Source organism: Melospiza melodia, chromosome 2 (assembly GCF_035770615.1).
Source record: "Melospiza melodia melodia isolate bMelMel2 chromosome 2, bMelMel2.pri, whole genome shotgun sequence".
NCBI classification, from domain to species: domain Eukaryota; kingdom Metazoa; phylum Chordata; class Aves; order Passeriformes; family Passerellidae; genus Melospiza; species Melospiza melodia.
In genome coordinates, this window is record NC_086195.1 from 27388195 (window position 1) to 27412768 (window position 24574).

At 40.8% G+C, this 24574-nt stretch overlaps 1 protein-coding gene across 6 annotated transcripts; it reads right to left on the bottom strand.

The window, feature by feature from the left end:
• Positions 1 to 1123: 1123 nt before the first annotated feature.
• CD47 (CD47 molecule) lies at positions 1124 to 22838 on the bottom strand. Of its 6 annotated transcripts, none has more exons than XR_010026653.1 (12): positions 22735 to 22838; positions 19282 to 19632; positions 17907 to 17942; positions 14649 to 14738; positions 12854 to 12955; positions 12393 to 12485; positions 11777 to 11872; positions 10245 to 10337; positions 8490 to 8521; positions 6160 to 6184; positions 2303 to 3509; positions 1124 to 1562 (listed from the first exon to the last, which is right to left on the bottom strand). XR_010026653.1 is itself a non-coding variant. In XM_063148191.1 (12 exons), the coding sequence occupies exons 1-11, from the start codon at positions 22778 to 22780 to the stop codon at positions 5501 to 5503; spliced, it is 990 nt and encodes a 329-aa protein (XP_063004261.1). In that variant the 5' UTR covers positions 22781 to 22838; the 3' UTR covers positions 3370 to 3509; positions 5499 to 5500. The 6 variants fall into 6 exon arrangements, 5 of the variants coding, with proteins under 5 accessions (XP_063004260.1, XP_063004264.1, XP_063004265.1 ...); XM_063148191.1 differs by lacking the exon at positions 1124 to 1562 and adding an exon at positions 5499 to 5526 and having other exon boundaries at positions 3370 to 3509; XM_063148190.1 differs by having other exon boundaries at positions 1124 to 3509.
• Between the last annotated feature and the right edge of the window lie 1736 nt (positions 22839 to 24574).

The window sequence follows — 24574 nt, forward strand, 5'->3', positions numbered from 1 at the left end:
CATCTATGACAAAGGCACAGAGCACTAGAGCACAAAAGCATTATTTTCCATAGGAAAGAAATAGAAATTCTTCTGCAAAGTGGAAATGAACCAGAGGCTGCCCACCTCTGCTCTTAGGCAGGTAACTCGGTAGCAAGTGCTGAACTGCGGAGCTCTGATCAAGCGCTTTCCGAAGGCTTCTGGACTGGAAGCTCACATCTGGGTTGGTTTTCCTGCTTGAACTGACTGGAGCAGTCTGGATCACAGGTACTGAGTGTCACTGATGGTACTGTGTTGAGATATTCTCCAGTCACACACATTTAGATTAGCACCATTTCTCACACCCTGAAATTCAAGCATGCAGCTTTCCTGAGCTTCAAGACCATTTTCCTGAGCTTGCAGTTCACCCTGCAGTTTGGTCTCTGCACAGAAAATTCTAGAACTGTTAAAATTCTGTTTAAATAGCTCAAATTGTGGTTCATGGCTTCTTTAGAGAGGAAAGTGTGTCTAGAGAAGTCACAAAACATTTCTGCAGAGACACTGAAGTTCAACAGCCACAGTTAAAAGTCACCTTGAACAAACAAGGGAATTACCAATAATTTCCACTGTTCCCATCAGCTCAGCTGCACTGGAGAGGATGTGTGAGTGGAAAGCCTACCAGGCACGACTTGCAGCTCCCTCTCTCCACAGTCAAATGAACTTTAAAGACAACTTCAGGAAATCCAGAACTCATCCAGCAATGCTTCCACAGTAACACAAGGGATCCTCTTCTCACAGAAATACCATTGCAGGGCTACAAAGATGGACTGAAGAGAGGTGCTGCACTGCTGTTTCTGAAGTTACAGAGGCAGCAGCAGCTTGTTACTCCTCATTTCCTCCCACACCACAGTGGGGCAACAGCACTTGATGGCTGATGTTGGAGAACACAACTGAAGTCATTACAAGGCAGCCTACACACTCACTTCACCACCTGGATGACCTTTCTAAGGAGAAACACCCAAAATCATCTGCTGCAGCCTATGTAATCCTGATAACATTCCTGCAGATCCAGTAAGTAATACATAAAGACAGGGAGAAGAGCAGCTATGACTATGAATTTATGGAAGCAGCTACAGAAGTTCAAGGTGCTAGCAACAAGAAAATCTCCTGCAAAAACAACTTAAAATGACTTTATTTTTTAAGAATATTAGCACAATATTTACAAAATAATTTTATGTTTCATAAATAAAAACAGTTTCTTGGGTAAAGACTATAGATCTATAGATATTTAAAATGTCTATATATTTATATATCACACATATGTACACACACAAATGAAAGCATACAGTTATGAACAACTTTGGTTTAAATTACTGGTGGGAAAGGGCTGGCTAGGTGTACCAATGACTTTTTGAACTCCCACTTTTAAATTCCCACCTACAAGAAATCCAGCCCTTAATGCAACAGGATGGTGGGTTTCTCCCATTTCTGGGGCCACGATTCTGCAGCACATAGCCAGCCACTGAGCTCCTCAGGTTTTGACAATTCCTAGGAACAGCTCCGCCTGATCCCACGGTGACACAGCGGGGTTCTGCTGCAGTTTGCTTTAGAGAAATGAACATAAAGCTATTATACGTAATTGTTTTTATAAGGCAGAATACCTCAACAGAATTCCAGTTAATTTGGTTTTTTATTCCTCTGCTGCTAAGACTTTCAACTTGACAGAGGGAATCACTAGTTATAAATAGGGAGCACTGCACAATACTAAATTAATAAAATTTTTATATTGAATTGTAATGGAGAACCATCTCCCATCTTTAGTTCGGTATCACTGAGATTATGGAAAAACCTGCACCAAAAGATTCATCTGTAAGAGCTCAAACCTTACGTGAATACTCCCACTGGCAAAGCAGGACAGTAACTGAGAGCCATACATGTTTCTCCCACATTTTATCGCATGGGTGACCCTCTTCCCTGTGTCCACTTCCACTGATCCCAGTGAGGGCTGGCCCATAGCTTGCTTTAAATGGCTCAATCCTGCAGCCTTGGCAAGAGGGACGATTATGACAGCACCTACTGTAAAATACAACACCTCAATTTTGCTTTGCTAAATTCTTAATGCGACTCGGAGTTCGACGTGTAGAGACCCAAATCCCTGCAACATGCACCCACAAAATGGATATATGAACCTTGGTTTGTAACACTCAATTCTGAGAACTGCCAAATTACTCAGGATCTTTAAAAACATGGATTTTATTACGTTAAGCTGTTTGGCAACAGCTTTCCAAACCAAATTTTAAATTGTTAGAAGGAGAAAACCGTGTGTGCCTTTGAAATACAGTACCTTAGTACAAACAGGAAACAGTGTCAAGATTTCTACAAAGCATACGCAAAGTCCAAGAGCAGCCAACTATATTGGAACAACTCTCAAAATAGCTGTAAAACATAGCAGAATCTCATGGAATGTGCAAGTCCTAGTAAACTGATTTTTAACCATATCATTAGATATATATACAGAAACTGAGCTTCCTCACTCCTCATCAGCTCTTCCTACTTTTTATTCTATGTATTTGTGATGTAATGGCAGCAACACAAACCTGGGCCAGAAATTATATAGCTCTTTTCCATTCAAGAAAACAAGGTTTTAAACTGTCAAAAATATACTAAATAGGAAACTTCTATTTTTTATGAAGCATCCGCGACTTTCACAAATTCACTGAGTTAAGAAAGCCTGCAATTGCTTCCAATTCCACACACTGCACAACATGAACACACACAAGAACCACATTCAGCATTAAGATTACCAGCTCCTGTGCTCTGTAATTCCAGTGCTGAATTAGGCTCCAACAGCTAAGCAGTTTCCCATCAAAGGGTACAGAGGAGGCACGGAGAGCCCTCTCACTGGACAAAAATATCAGCCACCAGAGCACACATGACTACTGTCCACAGAGAGGAATACTAACATCTCCTGGAATTAGAACTTTGTTAATAATTTCAAGAGAGCTGGGAATAAACTTTGTACTTACGCAACTTTGTGACTAACTTTGTATTTCTTTAATAAAAATTTGCTGAATGTCAGAAAAGATGTATTTGTACAATCTCTACTTCCTGCTTGTATCATACACATAAACCATACTTTGTCCATGCACACAAATAAAGAAAACAATAGTCTAAATGGTATTGCAATTTCTGGGCTCAGCAGGCCCATTATCAAAGCAGTGACTAATGATAGTTTTTGAAAATAATACCACTAAGGATTACTGCAGGGAGACTCTGTACTGGGCAAACAGTGCTTTTTTATAGTCTCACCCTCAACCATCCCATGTACACCATAACAAAAGAAAATAAAGATCACATGTGGGCAAACACACATGTTCCTTGCTACAGCTGCTGTGACTATAAAATTATGTCATTTATATCAAAAGCACTTTTGCCACACATGCAAAACAACTAGAGTCCTGAATTTCTTCTCGATGAGTAGTGCATCTTCAAGGCCACGGTGTATCAACAACGGTGTACTTTTTATATACGCATCACATAGCTCTGCGGTTCTGGGAATTTAAAAAGAAAGAAAAAGAAATATTGTTTGGGAAGAACAGCAATGCTATGCAAGTCACAGCTTACAGATTTATTTTTTTCCATTTCAAAATTGAAAGCACATTTAGCATTCAAATAGTGGGAAAAATGCTACTAACAGCAAGTGATGTTTCAGCCTCTCCACAAAAGAAAGGTGGACACCGTCTTGGAGCTTTCACTCATGAATTTGAATAAGCTGAAGTGGCTCACAGGCTCAGCTGCCTGACCCACCCTGTCCATATATTCTAATGCTGGTTTACTTTCACATGCTATTTTGTAAGCTGGTCAGCTTCAGCATCTGATTCATCCCTGCTTCAGTCCGTGTGTGAATTTTCCAGGGAAGGTTAGCATAGAAGCAGGTAAAGCTCAATAGGTTACTGCCTCCAGCATGTGAGTCAGAGCATTTGCCTTCCATCTGTAAAACCTTCTGTCACTGGTTAGGAGCCATCTTTCAGAGCAGAAAAAACAGACAGATTTGTACCTCTACCCTAAAATTAAATAGGTAGTTGACAATTTCTGTGCTTTTGGAAACTCCACCTCTAGAGCACTAGAGGGTAGGTTTTCATAACCTAAATGAAACCCAAGAAAAAACAGGCAACTTAAAAATTGATCTCAAATCAAAATTCTGCCTTGTTCTTCAGGAGGCTGAGGTAACTGCAGAGAGCCCATCCTGATCTTCCTTCTGGTCTGCTCTGAATGCAATGGACTGGCAAATATCTACTTGTTTCCTGGTCTCAACTCTGTCAGGAATAAGCAGTAGCCAGTCCTGGAGCAGGCCCTGCCTTCCACTCCATCCAGCTGAGATTACACTAACTGGTATACATTTACCAATGTGTTTATGCGACACCAATGCACTTGTCCTTTGTACTGTAGAAGTGTAATCCTATTGGTTTAGAAAATAATTATATGGGACATTTGGATGAACCAAATGTAGTAGTCATAAGTAAAACAAATTGAACAGCACATGGTATTTGTAAGGAAACCTGTTTTTAAAACTTGTACACCTGTTTTCAATTACAGCTAACTAGTACCTCACTTATTTGCTTGTTGTCAATTCATGCCTCCTATAAATGGCAGGATATAAAAGTATTTCAAGTGAGCTAACAGATTTGGAGTGAGTTTACTCTTCCTTCCAAGTATCAAAATGTTGTAATTAAATATAGGAATACTAGGCTAAGGGTCTAGTGATACCTCATGACAAGCTTGCTCAGTATTCAGGGAGAAACCTAAGTAACAACAGCATCAACAAGTGCTTTTTTTTTATCCTATTCCCATGAAAAGTACAGCTGCTGAATAGAAAAGACTCGATAGTACTGTTTTCATTTTCAAACCTTATCATCTAGCCTAAAATTTAAGCTCTTCAATGAGAGCAATCTGAAAAGTAATAAACTGAGTGAAATCTGACTGGAATACAATCTAACAAAACCCAGAGAATTCAAGTAACACCTAAAGAGGGGGAGAGGGAGAGAAAGTTAATTTTAAACCACTTTCCTGTGGTGATCCATTGAGGATCACCAATTAAAATGCGGAGAGAAAGCTTAGTCATATCAACAACAACAAAACAAACAAAAAACAAAAGCAAAAAATAAAAAAACACCAACATAAAACAACCAAAAACCCAAAACCACACCCAAACAGAACAACTCACCACCATTCCATGCATCTTAAATATTCCACAAGCAAAAAGGAAACATAAAGCTATTTGACTTTCCACATTTGATCACAAACACTATTGCACAGTTCTCTCACTGACTCATCCTGTCCACTGTTTAGGAATACACATTCTTCCCCTATGTTTGATATAGGATACATGTATTCTTTCTTTACAATTAAATACAATTTGAGAAAGAACAGCACCCGCCCTGAAACCTGTCCTCCAAGTTTCATTGAAATAGCACTGGGTTATTCTAAACATCAAAACCCTCAAATGCTGAGCCATTAAAACAAGCATGTGTTAGACTTACCATCATTCTAACATCACTCCTTTTGCATCTTTAAAAGTCAAGAAGATGGATTAGTAATGAGTGAAAGAGAAATAAATGCTTTACAGGTTAGTATTCATGTTAGTTCTGAAATTCAGGTTAGAACTTGCTACTACTCAGCATGCCAATTAGTGAACTTAATAGCAAAAAAAAAAAAAATTCAAAGTCATCCTTTTTTCACTGTAAATTTCCCTCACCTTAAGTGCTATCAGTCTCTCAACACCATGAGAGTTGCCCCAACCCAAGGAAATCCAGAAAGAATAGAGTGGTAAGGATAGATTTCGCTGTGATCATTAAGTATTTGACCCAAATAAATCTTTATGAATTAACATCAGTCTTCAATACGAGTCCCTTAAAAGCTGGACATTTTGCAAAGCAAAGAGGGTGGACATAGTATAGTGAGATACTAGATTTGTCCTAAAACAGTCAAACAGTGCCTCTGGCTAGCAAGCATGGTGGCATAAAACAGAGAGTCTGGAGCTGCAGGCAACCTTTTATTGAGAAATCAAGCTCTTACTGACTCACAGAGCCACATAAGTTGCCACACTGATCTGCCATCTTAGAGTTGTGGTAGTGGCAACTAGAACTATCTTTATCCATAATTAATCCCTTAATGAGAAGAAAAACCTTGAATATCACCTACCATTTAGTGGTTCTTCTACAGCTTTCTGCAAAACATTTAAAAATATATATATGTATAAAAAGCCTTCATGTTTACTTCTGGCTGGCCACAGTTAAATTACTCTAATTGACATATACAGTAAGTAGTGATTCTATAAAAACGAAGAAAGCTTAATGTTAATCAAATTAATGACTAAAGCTCTGGAAAAAAAAAATCAGTCAATAGCTGCATTCTCCAAGTAGTTTTCCCTACTGTGATGTTTACCCAGATGAGATACCCCTACGTGGCAGCGGAAGCCATGCAGATATTACTTTTAAGCTCTAAAACCTAACTGATAATTTCTGTCATTTGATCAATGGTTAGTAACAAAGCAGCACAACTAAAAAAGAAAAGAAAATTAGTAGCCAAGCAAATCAAGTGGAATCTCCTCAGAAAGAAATACATGACAGCTGTGCATTTAGTCTGGTAGACAATCATCAGAAACAACACATGCAACCTACAGAAATGCTTAAAAAAAATCAGTACTTGGTTAAGATGGCAGATTTCAAAAACACACCTTTTTGCCCTCTGACTCAGGAAAATTTCAATAATAATTTTTTTAAGCATGCCCCAGTGTGAAAATTATGCCCTTCACCAATATTAAGTTTTCCACAGTCATTAGATGACACAGAATCAAAGTGTATTCTTAAAACTACTTCAAACCTATTTACTGCCTCAAAGCACAGCAATATAGGCTGTAGAGCCCTTGATGGAAACAAGCAGGATGTTAACACACTCCAGTTTCCACCAGGAATTTCCCTAGCAGCCCTAAGTTCATAAACACAAATTAGATCACTTGAATTCCTCTGTAACTAGCCCTCACCTATCTGCAGCTGCAAAGAATATATTTGTACTAGCTGAGGTTTCCAATGACATCTAAGTTTTAAAAACTTCTTTTGATTTCATTTCTGTCCCAAATTCAGAGAGTAACATGATGCTCATTCCTGTGCTGCTGTGGCTATTTATTTCTCACTTCTTTGCTGCCATGGAAGACCACCTTGTGGGGAGAGCAGCTCATAAAGAGAACAGAGTTCCCATCAAAGGATGCTATTTTGCATGCTTTTATTTACAAGCCAAACTAAGTTAAGGAAAAAAACCCCACCCTCCTCTTGCCCTGTTTACTTCCCTTCTACAAGTAAGCACAAGGATGTTAGATAAAGGCAAGATTTTATTTTGAATGAAGCATACTTTCAATTAACTTCTCAGCTAATTTTTATAACATCTCTTAACCTCTTTCTTCTGTTTTTTAAAGCTCTGTGCACTTATATTCCTTCCATAAAGAAAGACTAATCCTCTGAAATACTATTCCTTACAATGAAAATGAATGAGAAAAAGGAAATAATTAAAAAAAAAAACCTAAAAATCTCTTGTCCTAACTGCAGTCAGCGCTCACAGTTAGAAACCATTTTTCTTCAACAGCTGGGTCTCAGGCTTTAGACTGGAGACCTGAAAATGTGTCTCAAATGATGGCTGGCATCCAGAAGGTGGGATGAGTTAGTATTTGCCAGATCCCCCTGCTGCAAGGAAGTTTTACTGGTATTCTACAGCTGCGCCTCTCTCCTTGCTTCCAGAAAACACCAGAAATCAGGCAGTTCACATTCATGGATCACTCAAAAGCATTGTGTAAGTCTGTGAAAATTACTGTTTAGAAAATTATTATTCTACAATCCAAAACTACCAACTTCTTAAAAAAAAAAAACAAAACAAAAACCCTTCTTAAAAAAAAAAAAAGATATTTTTCCATTTGTTCTGTGTTACCTAAAGACAGGCACTTTCTTTTCAGAAGGTCTCATCAAATTATGGGGCATTTTAGGAAAATCAGAAAAAAGTTCAAGGTTATGCCATCTGTATAGCCAGGAACTGAAGAGAATACCAAAGAATTCTGGTCTACAAGACCACAGGAAAAAACCTTTTAAGTCTTTCTTACAAGCCATCTGGATGTTTTACACTCATGTTAACGAAAAAAGCTTTTTAATAAGGTGAGCAAAATGGCTTTTGAATATTCAGGTAGAAGAGTGCACTGTAAAGGAACATCAAACTTCCACCACCTTGCAGTGACAGCAATGGAAACTCCATCTGGGCACAACAGTCAGAGTAAGCCTCCGTCAGGGTGGCAATTACAGTACCACAGACACACTCAATAGGGACAATGGAGACCACCAACTCACTCAACATTAGACATCCGTTACACAGCCAGAACTGTTGCTTGCTACCAACCTGGTCTGAATTCGAACTAGTGAAGAAAGGTTCAGTATCTCACTACAATCCCCTGAGCCATCTAGTCACCCCAAATTTATTAATTTTAAGCTTACCCCCGGACGAGGATGATCTTTCATTCTGGAACCTAAAATAATTACAAAAAAGTGACCAAGCAGATGAATAAATGTTACAATTAACCAAATAAAAACACAGAACCACAGAATTGTTAAGGTTGAAGAAGACCTCCCAGAACATCAAGCTCAAGCAACCAGCAAGCCCAACCCAAGCAACATCACCACCATTAAGCCATGTCCCCCCAAGGGGCTAAACATCACTTCCAGTGATCGTGATTTCACCATGTCCTGGGCAGTCTGTTTCAATCTTTGACCACCCTTTCAGAGAAAAAAAATTTCCTAATATCCAATCTAAATCTTCCCCAGCACAACTTGAGGCCATTTCCTCTCATCTTGTTACTTGTTACCTTGGAAAAGGTATTGTCTACTGATAAAACTTGCAACGGAGTTGTATTGTAACACACAGAATTGCAGCTTCCTTGTCCAAAGGTAATTAATTCTATGATCTGGAAATCTTAGAGCCTCTAAGCACACTTCTGTTTAGGAAACAGAATAATCACATACAGCAACTGAATGGCTCCATTCATGCACTCAGCTCTAAAGGTGAATTAGGTTACTCACTATTCATTGTGCTTATTTTGGCATGCTAGAATCTACCCCAACAGTCACATCTGACTTCTTCAGCCAGCAAAATCAAACCAGAAATGCAACATTTATGCAGACCATGAACACATAGCATTGAACATTATACAAGTTTATCAAAGTAAACCAAAGTCAATAAAACATAAATTTACTGCTGTTATTAAAAGGCTTGATTCACATCTGCCATATTTTTGACTCATCTTCATTTAACTTGGATATCAAATATTAGGCACTCTGCCTTAACTTATTCTCTACTGGAAATTCTCCCTGTCTCAGGGTCTATTTCTGGCCGTGCCCACACACGGTGTGCACACATCAACCTGGGAGCCTGCACGGCTCAGTGCAGACTTGTGACTGCACTCACTGCAAACACTTCAGCAACCTGAGCCTGGAAGGAACATATCCTCAGCTGCACAGTTCTCTGTCCACAGAGGGTGGACAACCAACAAGAGCCTGTGCACAGCTTGAAACCAAAGCCACTCTGACCCAAGCTGTAGAGTCCATGCAATGTTATGTTGTGGTGTGCCAGCATTCCAATCACACACCATTGCTGGGTTTTGCTTATTTAGCACATCTTTAAATCTCTCATCTTTTTGAGATCTGATGAACAGATCAGTTTCTGAAACAATGCCTTGCTATTCTTTTCTCCTGGGTTTTAAAATTAAGCAGGAGAGAAACCAGGGTTCACTAAAATGAAAGGTATGCCTTCAAACTGCTCTTCTTTTAACCTACCTCTAACTAGCGCGAATCAGTGGGCAGATTTTTGCTTCTTTAAATCCATGTTTTGATAAGGTTTTGTCACCACCATCCCACAACCCACTCCACAGAATCCTTTACACCCTTTTGCTCTCTTCATTCTAAGATCCAGCTGGCCAACTGTGTAAATGCAGAACTGAAACAGCAACATCCCTCCTACAACTGAAACGCTCTTACTTAAGAAACCTGGCTGTGTTGATCTCGAAACAGTTTATGATGATAAACTGTGGGTTTCTTAACTCAAGATTCCCCACACACTTTATGAAACAAAGCCAACACATACAGACAACTTCTCAGTAATTTTTATAACTATGTAACTGTGAAATCACTCCTTGTCCTCAGATAAGTTATGTCCACTTGAAAGGAAAATAATGCAGAATATTAGATGCTACTTACCCATAATTAACACGTAAGCCAGACTAAGCAAACTTGCAATAGCCATAATAGCTGAGCCAGCAATCAGAACAGACCCGTGTAATGGAGGACAGGCTGGGAAAAACACAATAAAAGAACTGTGTCAATTGACACAAAAAATGCCCAAACACTTATTTTCAGATATAACTGCTTAGTAAAATAAATAAACCTGATACAGACAGGCATGTTTAATTTCACTTTCAAAGCGATCCCAGAACTACTCCTGCATATTTCTTTTTTTGTATGCATTCTTTAATGATACAGAGGCATTTACTGATTTATCCCGCTTAGTTGATACATCTTAAATCCCAACTGTTTTGGCCTATAATTGTATTACATGACAGAATACAATTCTGTTGTTGTTACAACAATCTGTCAGCTCAACCCAGGATGAGCTGATTCTTCTGACAGTTCAGGGTCACTGAGCTGAACTCCCCAGAGATACAGGTAACACTACAATGTATGTATTGGAGAAGAACACCCTGAAAAAAACTAGGGACACTTCACATTTACCAGCATTATAAAACATCCTCAAAAAAAAAAAATCCTTGTATTAATGCTTTACCAGAAATCTCTCATCAGTTTATTTTACTATTATAACTTACAGAACTTACAAATACTTCTGTTAATACTAACCAAAAGGCATAAAATTCAAATCACAACTCCACTGAAAGGGCTGTCATTTCACCCAGATTGAACAAATCTTTAGAAACCACTTCAAGGAAAAATAGGTCTTAAATCCCCAAACCAATGACTAAAATGAAGAGTATCTGCATAAAACAATAAATCAGGAACATAAAGTGCCTACGAGGAACACGAATATGCAATCTCCTACTAAATATATTGCCAAGGACAACTGGTCCTAAATTGACCCTTTTCTCTGCTGGGGGGTTCTCTGGTGGCACAGGGGAAGGCAGGGAGGCAACAAAGGCAGGGATGAGAGACATCACCGTGTGTGCTGGTTAGCTGGCGCTCCCTCACCACAGTGACAGTAACGTTTTCAGTGATGAAACAGTGTCAGCCACAACCCCACTTACAACAGCCCGAGAACAAATCCAGGTTTACTGTTTCTACATTTACCTTCTTAATGTGTTTTAATGGTATTCATTGAAATATTAATGGACTCAGTTTAGCAAGGAATGTCTGACTGAATCACTTAACATGTGAAAATTATTATTATTTAATTTCTAAATACCCTAGGCCCCAGTAAGAATAACAATAGTCACCCAAAATCAACACTAACATGCAAAATTAAAACAATTAACTTTTTTTTTAAAGCAGATGCTCACAGAATGCAGTCATGAAACTGATGTATGTGATACTTCCTTTAGGCTATTCTTCTTTCACCACATAAAAGTATTAGCACAGTAGTCCTAAACTACATTTACAGAAGTTACTAGTTAACTTTCCATGTAGTAAAGCCATTTTCACAAAGTTTAAGTGTTAGAAATAAACAAACATCAGGTGTAGACAAGAGTAAAAGGCACACTTTCACAGAAGACTTAAGTGCTTACCTGAGACACACAGTGCAAAACCAACTATAGCAATTATAAATCCAAGAAGTTTTAAACCTATCAGAGCCAATGTTGCCTGCAGCAGACTGTCAAAAACTGGGGAAAAAAGAAATAAAATTATAAAATTTAACTACAGAGATGTAAAATACAGGTAATTGCATAAAGGCAGAAATCAGATTCTCCTAAATTCTAAGCTCAGCCAACCAGCATGGTAATAAATCTACAAATCACTGCAAGTCAAGGCTCCTGTATGTATACATAGACATACACTTTTTTATATATACATATAACATTATAAACAAACTACAATTAGAAAAAAGGGAACACACATTCTCAGAGCCAATTATCCAACCCACTCCCTAAACCCAGGAAGGGTGAGCAGAAATCACTGATGTGCCACCCTAAATTCACTGTTCAAGCAGGCAACTTGTACATCTTCTGTGAAGCAACTCAGCCCAAACAACACAGGCTAAACATTTTGTTTCAAGATACTATACATGTGATGAACCCAGCATGCTATTGTAGCACCTGTTTATAAAAATTAGAGTATTTTGTAGATTATGGAAGTAGCTCAGTTTGCTTCAATCCATGTGTTAGTAAGTTAAGAAATACTCACCAATTCCAAACATGATGTACTGAAGCGGTACCAAAATCACAGCAGGGATTACAAGGAGGCCAAGACCAGCCTGATTCTGTACAGTATAGCCATCTGCAAACATTTATGTGGCAATCAGTAAAACCAAAATTGTTAGCTGGATAAACGCATAAAGCAACAAACATAAATCACTGGCATCACCAAATTTCCCACTGAATGAACCACAAGTCACTCTCTAGTCCCTAATATTCACCCAAGGCAGTAGGACAGAAAATATACATAAATTTTGAGTCAGTATCTTCCTACGATCACTTGAGGGCCTGACAACCCCAATGTTGTTTCTGCTGTAGTCTGTACATTCTTTTTATTTAAAAATTTAGTAGATGGCAACTAATAGGTGGTACTAACATCCATACTACAGAACTGAAGCCATTCTTTTCCGCTCTTATTCTCTTAAATTGAGAGCAATTTTAATCACTTACCTTGCATAAAGAGACCAGCACCTACACCAACTAAAACTGCAACGATGACAAGTGCTACAATAGTGCACACTTTCCTCTGAGATTCAATTTCATATTTTAAGCCTTAAAGAGACAGAGAGGAAAACAATCAGACACACGGATTCTCTCACTGAAATACACAGATTTATGACTTGGACTGTCCCTAAGTAAAGAAACTCAAACTCCTAAAATTTACAACTATATCCACTCCCAAGATTTAATTTGTTTTTATTAATTGATATGGTTAATATGGCTTACTCAGAAAAATGACACCTGGCATCAGCGTTCTAGTCAAATTCTTACTTTCTCCTTTCATGCAGTTCAGCTGATATGTTATCAGAATAAGTCTGGAACATGGTACAGGTTAATTCAGGTAGATGCACTGCTGATATTTAAATGTTACAGTAAATTTGTTACTCAGGTGGATGTCAAGAGAGGGATTAGAAATTCCAGATTTCATTCTCTTCTTTATGACACTGTGTGAGCTCAGACACATCACATCACCTCTGTCCCCAAAGGAACTTAAATCCTAAAAGTCAGTCCTGTAAACGAAAGTCACAAAAATCCACCTCAAACAAACCAATACAATACCTCCCAACACACAAAACCAAGAAAACAAACATTTACAAATAGTACACAGAAGAATCATGCCCAATTTAAAAACCTAATTAAAGGCATAAAGTATCATTGGTGGATTCCCAGGTTACCTAAAAGTGTAAAATTAAAAGAAAAAAAAAAATGCACCAACACAAAAAAATCCCAACAAGCAATAAGTACCCCTATGTTTATTAAGTTAGAGATAGGACACCTCATTTTCCCCACAGAAGCCAAGAATTTTCAATGAATTGTCCAGGTGCAATAACATCCAAGCAAGCTAAAATTACTCTTATAAAATGACAGTGCCTCTCCATGAAATTATTATTTTCCTAAAAATGTTGTAAATTCTGCTATGAAAGCAGGGCAATGACAGGTTCTGAACAGATCAGAGTTTCTATACCATTATAAAATATGAAAATCAGGAATATAACAATACAGAGATAAAATAATTTTTTAAAGAATGTATTAGTTTTCAACCTTGGATCATGGATAGACCTTTGAAGGGTAACAACACTTCCAGAGATTCACGAAAAGTAATAAAGGAAGTTATACATAGATAGCTGAATATGTATGTGATTATTACAAATCATTGAGTGCACTTACTTTCCATTTCTTATTGACTTGGCTCTTACCTGAAATGTTTCTTTTTTTTAATTTGTTTACTTTTCAGAGGTCTAAAAATTGAAAAAGGCTGAAAAATCTCAAAGACTGAGGTAACAAATTGCACCATCTGAAAGACCACGACATAAAGCACACTCTGCATGGCACAGATGTTGGACAACAGTGTATAAAGAACATCTATGGATGTCTGTCACTGGAAAATTGATGTATTGCCTCTAAAAACATTTAACAAAAGCACCGATGTCAGTGTTAAATTATAACTAAGCCAGTGCTAAAAGACTAATGAAAAGATTTACATTAATAAGAGAGCACACCATCCTTCTATCATATTGATTTTATGGCCATATAATGAAACATTTTTGAATTATTCAAAAATGTCATGGTGAATCAACTGTGAAGAAAAGCTTCACACAAACCACGCCTCTGTGTATTATCTGGATCAATTTCCACACATCTTTTAGATGTGAGTATCACCTTTCATTTTACATGGGTGCCTTTATGCACGGAAATGATTTCAGGACAATCAGCAACTGCAAAGAATTAAAGAGCAAATACTTACCAATAAAAGTTAACTGAGCTGCACATAAAATAACAAGGAAGCACATCAATGATATGATGACAGCCTTCTCCATTAGAAGGAACCATGATCCTAGTGAATAAACAAAGAAAATTAGTAGGAAGAGAACAAAAGCTGAGCCTATTTGCTTTGCATTTATCATTCCTCTTAGGCTATGCTGTAGATTGCCCAATACTATATGAAATTCAGCATTAAGAATTATAATAATAGACTAAGAAATCTATGTTCTCTACCTTTGTATTTTTCTATGTGACAACCTACTTTTTCAGCACTTCCAGCCATCCCAGTATTTTCCAAACTGGAACTATTAACTTCCACTGGAGCAGAGAATATGCCGGTGCTAATTTGTGGCACTACAAGCTACTGAACTTGAGGAACAACAAAAAATCTCTGTAAATCAGAAAAAAATCCCAGTATTTAGGCTAAGCAGAGAAGATATGAAAGGTCCAATCTGATGCTTCCTCAGCCATTCTATCCTACCTTCAATGGCAGTAACTCCAAAAGAAATCTGGATGTGTGGTAAGGAATACAGGAGCTAGCCAAATGAGAGGGAAACAATTTGAAGTCCTCCCAACATCATCCATCTAGATTTTTTTCCCCTGCATTTTGGATGCCATAGGCTGTTCAGTCAGTCATGCTTTAAGACCCTGTAAGCCACCTTCCAACATAAAATTCTGAAAATATCTCCACGGAACTAGAAAATGCAGTTAATTCTTGCATCTCTGCTCATGTATTTATTTAGGCTCACTCAGTGGAACCCAAAGTCTCCATTTCTTACATTATACTTTCCACCATTCCTCTGCCTGCACATTTCCTTCCACAGAAATTTCTAATCTTTACTAAGATGCATTTGTTGCATTGTTCTCCATGCATAAAACTGGTATCTGTTGCTCCAGAAACATGTAATTATGCAGCAATACCTCACAATTTTAAATGCCAATTAAATATCCTGAGGGCAGCTTCTAAGTTCACAAATTCCCCTCTTTCCCTCCCCTCCTCCCACAAGAGGCCACAGAAGTAGATATAGCGCACACAACAGAAATACACGGCAAACAATAAGCTGAAGGCAAGAAAATGGAGAAATTGCTTCTAACTTATTACTCACTGTCCTGGTTTGGAAAGGAAGTGAGTTTTTTTGGAGTGTGGTGGTCAAACCAATAGGTGCTCAGATTTGAATACTGGTACCTGGTGTGGCCACTGAGGACATGGATACACCTCTGAGAACAAGGGGGTTAAACGCCGAGAACTCCCTGGAAAATTCTCTCTTGGTTCTGGTGGGTGAAAGAGAAAGCTCTCCTGGGGGACCAGCTGGGGGTTGGGCAGGAGAGGGGAAGCCATGCAGCCGGGTGAGGTAGGCCAGGGCCTTGGGCAGAGAAGGGAGGTGAAGGCCTCGGGAAGGGTGGAGCAGCACAGAGAGAGAGCGCTTGTGCCATCTTGAAATTTGATTTCATGTGCTGCCATCGCGGCCTGCCGAAAAGATGGGGGCGGGGGGGCCATAGGGGTGAATTTGGGGGGGACAGGTGTCCCGAAAATGAGAGACTGTGCTTTTTTTGAAACTGGGCAAAGCATCCTTAAAAGGGGAACCCTAGAAGCAGCTCTGGTCCATGTACAGTAGTGAGAGCACTGGGCACGGAAGGAAGATGTCACGATGACAAATGATTTCCGGGTGGTGCCACGTGTGACATGGAAACGCAAGAGGTCTCAACTGTGTTTCCAGGGGAAGCCTATGGCACAAGAGGGACTCCTCACTCAATGATGAACTGAGAATTGGTTATCTGAAGGATAGTGATGGACTGAGAGTTAGTGATCTGAGGGGTGGTAACTGAATTGAGAAGCCAAGGTTTTGTCCTACTGTGGTGTATTGGAAGTTTGGTGAGGGAAGGAGGAATGTTTTTGGAAGGTTTTCATTCTGAGCTCTGTGTGTGTGTTTTTTTTTTTTACATATAGTTGTAGGTTAATAAAGTTTTTTTTCTTTATTTCTAAGCTGGAGCCTGCTTTGCTCTGTTTCTGATCACATCTCACAGTAGACACCAGAGAGAGTATATATTCATGGGGGCACTGGCATTGTGCCAGCGTCAAACCATGACACGCACCAAACAAGGCTGATTCACTGAATTGTTTGATGCAAGGCTTTTTGCTTTATCTGCAATATTGAAAAAGCAACTGATATTGAACAGTAACTTGCAACCACAGTGGCTGCTCCCTAGATAAGCCAAATCCCAGTGATGCTGTTTGATGTAACTGCAAATAATTAAATAACTGCAAGCAGAGACTCTGAGAGCCACTTCACTTCCTCTGCAGCACTTCCAGCTGACATCATCCAGCGTAAAGGGAAAGCAACCAAGAAGCCTGGTATCTGCTGGGGCTTCAGCATGCAACACAGAATCATGTCTGGTCCTTGAGTCTGAAAGAATTTCCTGCACAGAAGAGTTTGCAATACTGCAGACACATGCAACATGCAAGGAAGAGGCTGAAATGAAAATGCTGAAAGCATTTTCCTGGAAATATACTTCCCTTACTCTGGTACTTCATAGTAATCAACTGAACTCCTGGCATAAAGCAGTGCTTTGAGAGCCAATATAGGGCAGCCAGTTCCAAGCTAAGAAGAGAGACTTCCAGACTGGGGAAAGAAGAGTGAAGAGAAGAGTAAAGGGAAAGAAAACAGGGGGAAAAGCCAAGGAAGAAAAGGAAAGAGGACAATGAAATAAGAGAAGCAAAAAAGCAGCAAGCAAAAAGATGAAAGATGATGAAGAGAGGAAAATGAAATAGTGAATGAAAACTTGACAGTCACTCTCCTGATCAGGAAAGTGTGTGCACAAAGATGAGAGCACTTGCACAGAAATCTTGCTCACACTTTTACTGCCTAGGTGAATCCAGGAATTCTTTAAGAGAGATGGAGGACAGCTGCCTCTTGTATGACTATCTTTGTTGAAGCATCAATTGGAACATGCTAGTAGTGACAGCATGAATTCATTGCTCAGAAATGATGCAGTGAAGACTGGTACAGGATTTCCATTATCCACTAACCCTTTTCAAAATTCACTCACTAAAACTTTCTTCTATTAGCTTATTGGCTCAAGAGTTTCTTTAGAACACTGAGGAGGAGCAAGCAACAAAAAGTTGTGCAGAAGAACTGAGAGAGAGAGCAAGCGACTGTTTTCCTTCACCCTCAAACCTAAGTTTTATGTTTTCTAGCATATACTCTCAAGCCTAATGCAACCTCAAGAGTTTTTCACTAACCACATTCCTCCGATGTTTCGTCGTCGCAACTGTCAACTAGAAAATGAAATTAGAAAAATTATATCAGTTTCCTGCTCTGTTGTCTTTATACCGATTTCTTAATTATAAACACAAAGAAAATAAAACTTGCAAATGGGACTTGATTCTTCTACATTCTCAAGCCTTGCTTCCTCTTCTGGAGAGTAACACTGAATTGCATAAACAGTCAAAAAAGTCTGAGTAAGCTGTAAGAGAAGGAACAGAAACCACGTGTACCTCTTTTCTGTTTTTGCAGCATTCTAAGAAAAGAATAATATTCTAGCATCTTCCCTTTCAGTGGCTGTGCCCTTCTCAATTTCAGGATCACGTTTGCTATGCAGGGTATGTGGTTAACTCAACAACTAGGTCCAAATGAGAATTACACAAATGCCTGCAGGAGGACACAACATCTGTTTGAGCTTCACAAATATTTTATTGTGAAGTGTGAAAACTAATAGCAAAACCAAAAAAATTCTGGAGTGCGTGGGTAAGGCTCCGTGTGCTACATATATGGAACACATTCAGTGCTTCCAAGCAGCTCTCCAGAGGCAAGTCTCCTGTGCAAAAGAGATGAACAGGGCACACCTATGTCCAGTGAAGCTGTCACATCTGCACAGCCCTGGACAGATGACACAAGTACAGCAGAACCCATTATCCAACAGCTGAGGTGCTGGAGAACATGGGCTGGGACTGACAAGATAAAGCAAAACAGCTCTCTAGACGAGAAATTCATTTAGTGAATCTCATTCATTTCAACATCACTTTCAACACCATCTTTTGAAGATGACATTTAATGCTAGAAAACCACAACAAGTTGCCATCTAGCAGTAGCATTTTCAACCTTGCTAGAAAACTGCCGACTTTCAGACTGAGTTTTAGAGCTCTTAAAACAGAATTTCTATTAGTTCTACCTGTAGCTTTCCAGCAGAGTTAAAGGTTGCAAGAAGCAATTCTTCCAAGAAAAGATCTCTGCAGACACTGTGATGGATGTATACATTCCAGTATTATGAAGATGATCAGAAATATGTCACACAATAACATGAGACTGCTGAATATATCAGCATCTACGTAATCAAAAATATGTGGTAAAACATAGATTTTCCTATATAGGACCTAAATCATGCTCAGACATTATTACAGAATGAAAAAACGTGTTCAGATCTTTCCCATGGAAGCACTCCCCTCTAACTTAAACCTAAATAAGCCATATTAGCTTACAAGTTAGCAGGCCTGGGTGCTACATATTTTACATTTCACTTTAAAGATCACATTGCCATGTTCATTATTTTCTCTTTCCCTTAAGATTTTGTTTGCTTACCCCTTCCAATAGGTTCTGAAACAATAGCAGGCAACTCACCTGAGCTGTTTACAAGTTGCATTCTTATTTTTCCTTCTCTGTTTGATTCTGTTACTTTACAGCTGTAATTTCCAACAACTGCTTGTCGACTGCTAATCGCCAGCGAGGCCACACCCTTGATTAATTCCGACGGGGATAGAAGTCTTGCAGACGAAAATGAGGGATGACGATTAATGTTCTTGGTTTCTCCATGATAAGAAAAAATTATAACTCCTTGACTTGTCCATGTAACAAACATGAATTTTTCACTGTTCTGGATTAGATTAGTCGCGTAACAAGGCAAAACTACGGTTCTATTACAGTCATTTTTTTCTATAATACTCGTCCCAGAAAGTGTCAACTGGGCAGAACCTACAAAGAAAAATGAAAATGGACACATTAGAATTATTTCTTAATACTCAAAAACAAAGAAATAATTACAAGTGAATTGGGAAAACAAAACAAACTCTTCCGTGAAACCACAAAACGAGAATCATGCTTCAAGGGATCATCAGAAGATGAATAAGAAGACAATTCTACAATTCTAATTCTACACAAACTCAAGCCATTCTCACCATAATTTAATATATAGATATGATAACCCATCATATACACTTGAAAAAAAAATTTGGGTTGCCATTTATTTACTTGGACACTTCTATTTCACAAGGGAAAATTCTGTCTGGTTTCTGCAAAACCTACAGATAACATTAACCAGACTGTGCCACTGATGTTCAGTTTTTTGCTGCTGATCACACAATACAAACTGAGGTCCAGCATCAGCTCCACCCAAGCTCCCTTTACAGCTGATTAAGGACACAGGGAAGAAAGTCTCATGATTACACTTCTGAGAAAAGGCAGGCAGGGCAGCTTAGGCAAGAAAGCTTCGTCACTTGTTCCCTCTCATCTCTGAAGGTGGAGCCAAATGCCCATAGGTTTAGATCACTTCTTGCGAATTCTCTTTTCCCTTCCAGTGAAGAACGTGCACACACAATACCAGATATTAAATAAGATTACTACTTAGTATTTCACTGCATACACAACAAAATGGAAAATGGAGAATTTGTAAAAATCACCAACCTGTAGTACAAATCACCATGACTAATGTCTCTAACAATCACATTCAATGCAGGTGAGGAAAAATAAACACCTCAAAGGATTACGTTACCATTGCTGGGTTTTCCCATCTCTCTCCCACATGGCACCACAGTTCTAAAACAGCAGAACTGACTGACAATTGTTTCAAGACAGACCAATGAAGATTTATTCACTAGCTCTTAAGAATATCAAAAATTGTAACAGCACTATATAAATTACATCAGAAACCAGAAAAAACAGGTTAATTAAACTAGCTTGGATGTAAGCTACGAGGGCTTTGAATATTTTATTTTCTCTATTTTTCCTTGTTCGTATGAAATCATAACAAAGTTTAATCGCTTTTTCCATAGTAATTGCTCCCCAAAGTCCCAGAGCCATTAATAATTCAAAATGCTTTACTACATCCATCTGATAAAACCAAATATGTGAAAGGATATGAAAATCCCCGAATACTGTAAGCACTGAGACTTACAAACTGGAATAGCTCCAGAGACTTCAGGGAAACTACCTATATTCACATGTATAAAACCAGCTCAGAATGATGATATGTATTTAATGACTAAACTTAATAAGGGCAAGGGGAAAAAAGAAAAAAAAAAAGGAAAGGGGAAAAAAAGTTATGTCACTATTTGCAGTAGCTCTTTAATTTTTTTTCCCCTCAAATCAAGAATCTCAGATTCTTGACTTAAAAAGAAATCCACTCCTGTTTTAAATATTGCTTTAGTATTCTAACACTATTTCCTGGATTACTACTGAATAACAAAGCTTAAAATAAACTGCCTCTGTATGTATTATGCATGACGGCGTTTCGCAATGAGGAAGAAGTATTCTCCGGTTTACTCATTGTGTTGCATTTTTAAACTAATAAAAGTAACAAAAGCAGGACAAAGGAGTCATACACAAACCTCAACCTAAGCCCTAATAAAAATCTAACATATACAATTAAAACCTTCAATGGTTCTTTGTGAAATAAATTTCACATCTGTTTCACACTATATCACGATAATAACTGCTGGAATTTTTCCTCTTTTTTCAGAGCCAGCAGATTCACATTTTCGCGGGCTGAGTGCTCTGCGACCCGGCTGCTTTGACGGAAGAGGTTGTGTGGCTGCCCTCCCACCGACGGGAGCCCCACGGCTTCCTGCAGATGGTTCTTCCACTACCGACTTCCCAACGATTCTGGGGCTAAGAGGAAGCCAAGAGAAGCCTCTCCCACCAGTTACCAAATCTGCAGGCAGTGGATTACTGGGTGGGCTCTTCGCCTCCAACTTTCTCGTAGATTATCGTCACATGAAGGTGGCAATTTTAGAGCCTTACACTACGCAGCGTGGGGGCTTCTGAGGAACTCGCAGTTGCGAAGCTGCCACAGAAAGGCTCTGCACATGCAGAGCAAATTCAGAACTGCTGCACACAGTTGGCAGAGCTGGTTAAGTGTGGTCACTGCACCTGATGGGAGCCGGCCTTTCTCACCTCCTGATGCAAACCACGCTGGGGCACTCGACATTTAAGCCAGTCTACGGCTACCTCCGGAACCCAGACTGGGATTTCGACATGAGGTTTAAACACGCAAGTTTCGATGTGCTGCTTACTGACAGAACAACACCTACAGCACCTGCACCTCGCTGAAATCTTTTTAGCTCTGTCCCTCCCACTGAGTTTCTTCTCAAGGCAGAGAAATAAGAATTTAAGACTGTGCAATATCAACTGCACTTCGATGGCACACAAACCTATTAAAGATCAAGAAACGCCGCTAACCCCAGACCCTGTGCAGCGGGGGACCAGCGTGGCAGTTCAGGAAAGCACAGGGAGCTGAGCTGCCCTAATGCACAGGGAGGTGAGGAGCAAAGCTCTGGGCACGCTGTCTCTCCTCTCCCCCGCAACTTCTGAGAGGAGCAGCCCACCGCCGGCCCCGGGGACGATGCGGGAAGCCGCGGGGGCTGGATAACAGCGTGTGTTGCGCGTGTGTGTGTCCCCGCTCCTTCCCAAAGGATGGCGATCTACCACTGCGGACCCGCGGTCCCACACGCGCCGGCTGCCAGCAGGAACAGCCGGGAGTTCCGGGCAGGAGCGCCGCGAGTCCCCTCACCGAGCGGCGGGAGGACGGGCGGCGGCCGCTCCGCCCCGCTGGCCCCGGGACCGGCCTCCGTCCGCCGCCACCCGACCCTCCCCTTCCCGCGGTTCAGGGGGCGGCTCAGCGTCCCCGCGCACCCGCCTCGCACTCCGGGAGCCTCGCCGGAGACACCGCCGCGGTACACGCGCCGGGACCGCACGGGATGCGATGCATCTCGGGGCGATCGCTGCGGCCGCAGTCGGAGCAATAGGGACAACGAGACAAGGAGAGAGAAAGGCAGGAGAGCGGGCGCGGCGGGCACTCACCTGCGCGCAGGGCACCGAGCAGCACGGAGGCGGCCAGCAGCCACATGGCGGAGCGGCGGCGGTGGCGCGGCCCGGAGCAGCGACGGCTCGAGCGGGGCCGCAGCGGGCGGGCGGCGGAGGAGGAGGGGGAGGGTGGGCGCTCGAAGCGCTGATTGGGCGCGCCGCTGGCGTGGGGGCGGTGCCGCCTTCACGGACAGCCCCGCCCCCCAGCCCCCCCCCCTCCCCCACCCCACCCCGTACTCCGCAGCAGCCCGCGGGAGTTGAGCTGCGATAAGACTTGTTTTTAGTGGTGTTTCGTGTCTTTTTGAAGTGATTAGCAGGACCTATATCCCATGCCCGCCTGAGCTCCGGAGCCGCGGTGTTGTGGATCGGTTTCCCCGCAGGCACAGCGTGGCGTTCGGGGCCGCGTAAAATGGCTGCCAGGGGAAGAGGGGAAGATGCCGGCTCCAATGAAAGGGGAAGCATTGACAGGGTGATTCCTCCACCGCTTTGTTGATTAAGAAACATCTTGATTTTTTTGAAGGGCAAAATCCCCGTTGGGGTGGGCAGGGCCGCGGCCCGGCGGGGGGCGGGAGGGGACGGAGGGAGCGCTTTCGTTTGCCCCGTCCCTTCCCGTTAGTCAGCTGACGCCGGGGGCTGAGGGCATCCTCCTTTTCGCTAAAAGCCTGGGCAAGACCAGCTTTGCCAGGGCTACATTTGCTCCTGCTTTTAGTCATATGCACTAAGTGCAAGTGAAACACAAAATGTTCAAAAACACTGAAGAACTTGTAAGGGATCAGTTGTTGCACTTAATTTAAAAGCGAGGATAAATGCTCCTTTTTCCTATGTTTGCAGTAATACATACATTTGACTATTTCAGCAAATGTTTCAACAAGAGGTTTTTTTTTCCCCAGGAGTAGCTCTTCTTAGAACTTTTAATGTAGAGTTACCTTCAAATTTTGAATCTATGCATACTTTGTTCTCAAACATATGTGTTGGTGAGGCATTAAAGAAAGGACTGTTAAATATATTTGGGGAACATACCTTTATGTACATTTATAGATATGTTTATATTTGCAATGTTGCTACAAGTCCCAAAGTTCAGCAGAGGATGAAAGCCAGGGCAGAATCAAAATTCTGTGAGAAACTGAGTTTCCATAGGTTTTATGTCTCACACAGATATACTGCATTTATGGGGTTTTGCAACATTTATATTGGCCTTATATTGGGTGAGTCTACCCCACAAACACCCCCCTGCTTCCTGAGTCTCTATTCTCTTAAATTCTCCCCAGTGAATTAATCACTCCCAAAGTGATTAATGGGTACCGATGCCTTGGCTGCCGCGTTTGTTTCCTCCAGATATTCATAAAGCACTCAGACATCCTCCGGCATTCAAGTTTAGTAAAAAGCCTTGAGCTGTGGGAGCCATCTGACTCGAGAAATGATGGAGGGGGCTGGCACAAAGCTGCTGATCCTGCTCCTGCCAGACTGACTCAGATGATGTTCTCTGGAGGCCAGAAGAGATGAGCTGGAGCAGAGGGTAGCAGGGAAGACATGTCTGCGTCAGCCACAGCTCATATCTGTATCTGCCCTGCGTGCCAGCACGTTGATAGCCACAGGCACCGGGGTCCCCTTTGTGGGGAGCTGCGCAGCGTTTTCTGTAAGAAAACCAGGGATGCTCTCCTGCTGCAAAGAGAAGGCTACAGCTGCAGCACGTACTTTTTCCCTGTTGCTAAGGTAACACATATCACACCCACACTGGCCTAGAAGCAAAACAGCGCACATGGGAAATTTTGGAGGGCCAGGAGCCTTGTGTGGGAGAGCACTGCTCTCTCAGGTGCTGCTGCCTCCTGTACTACCA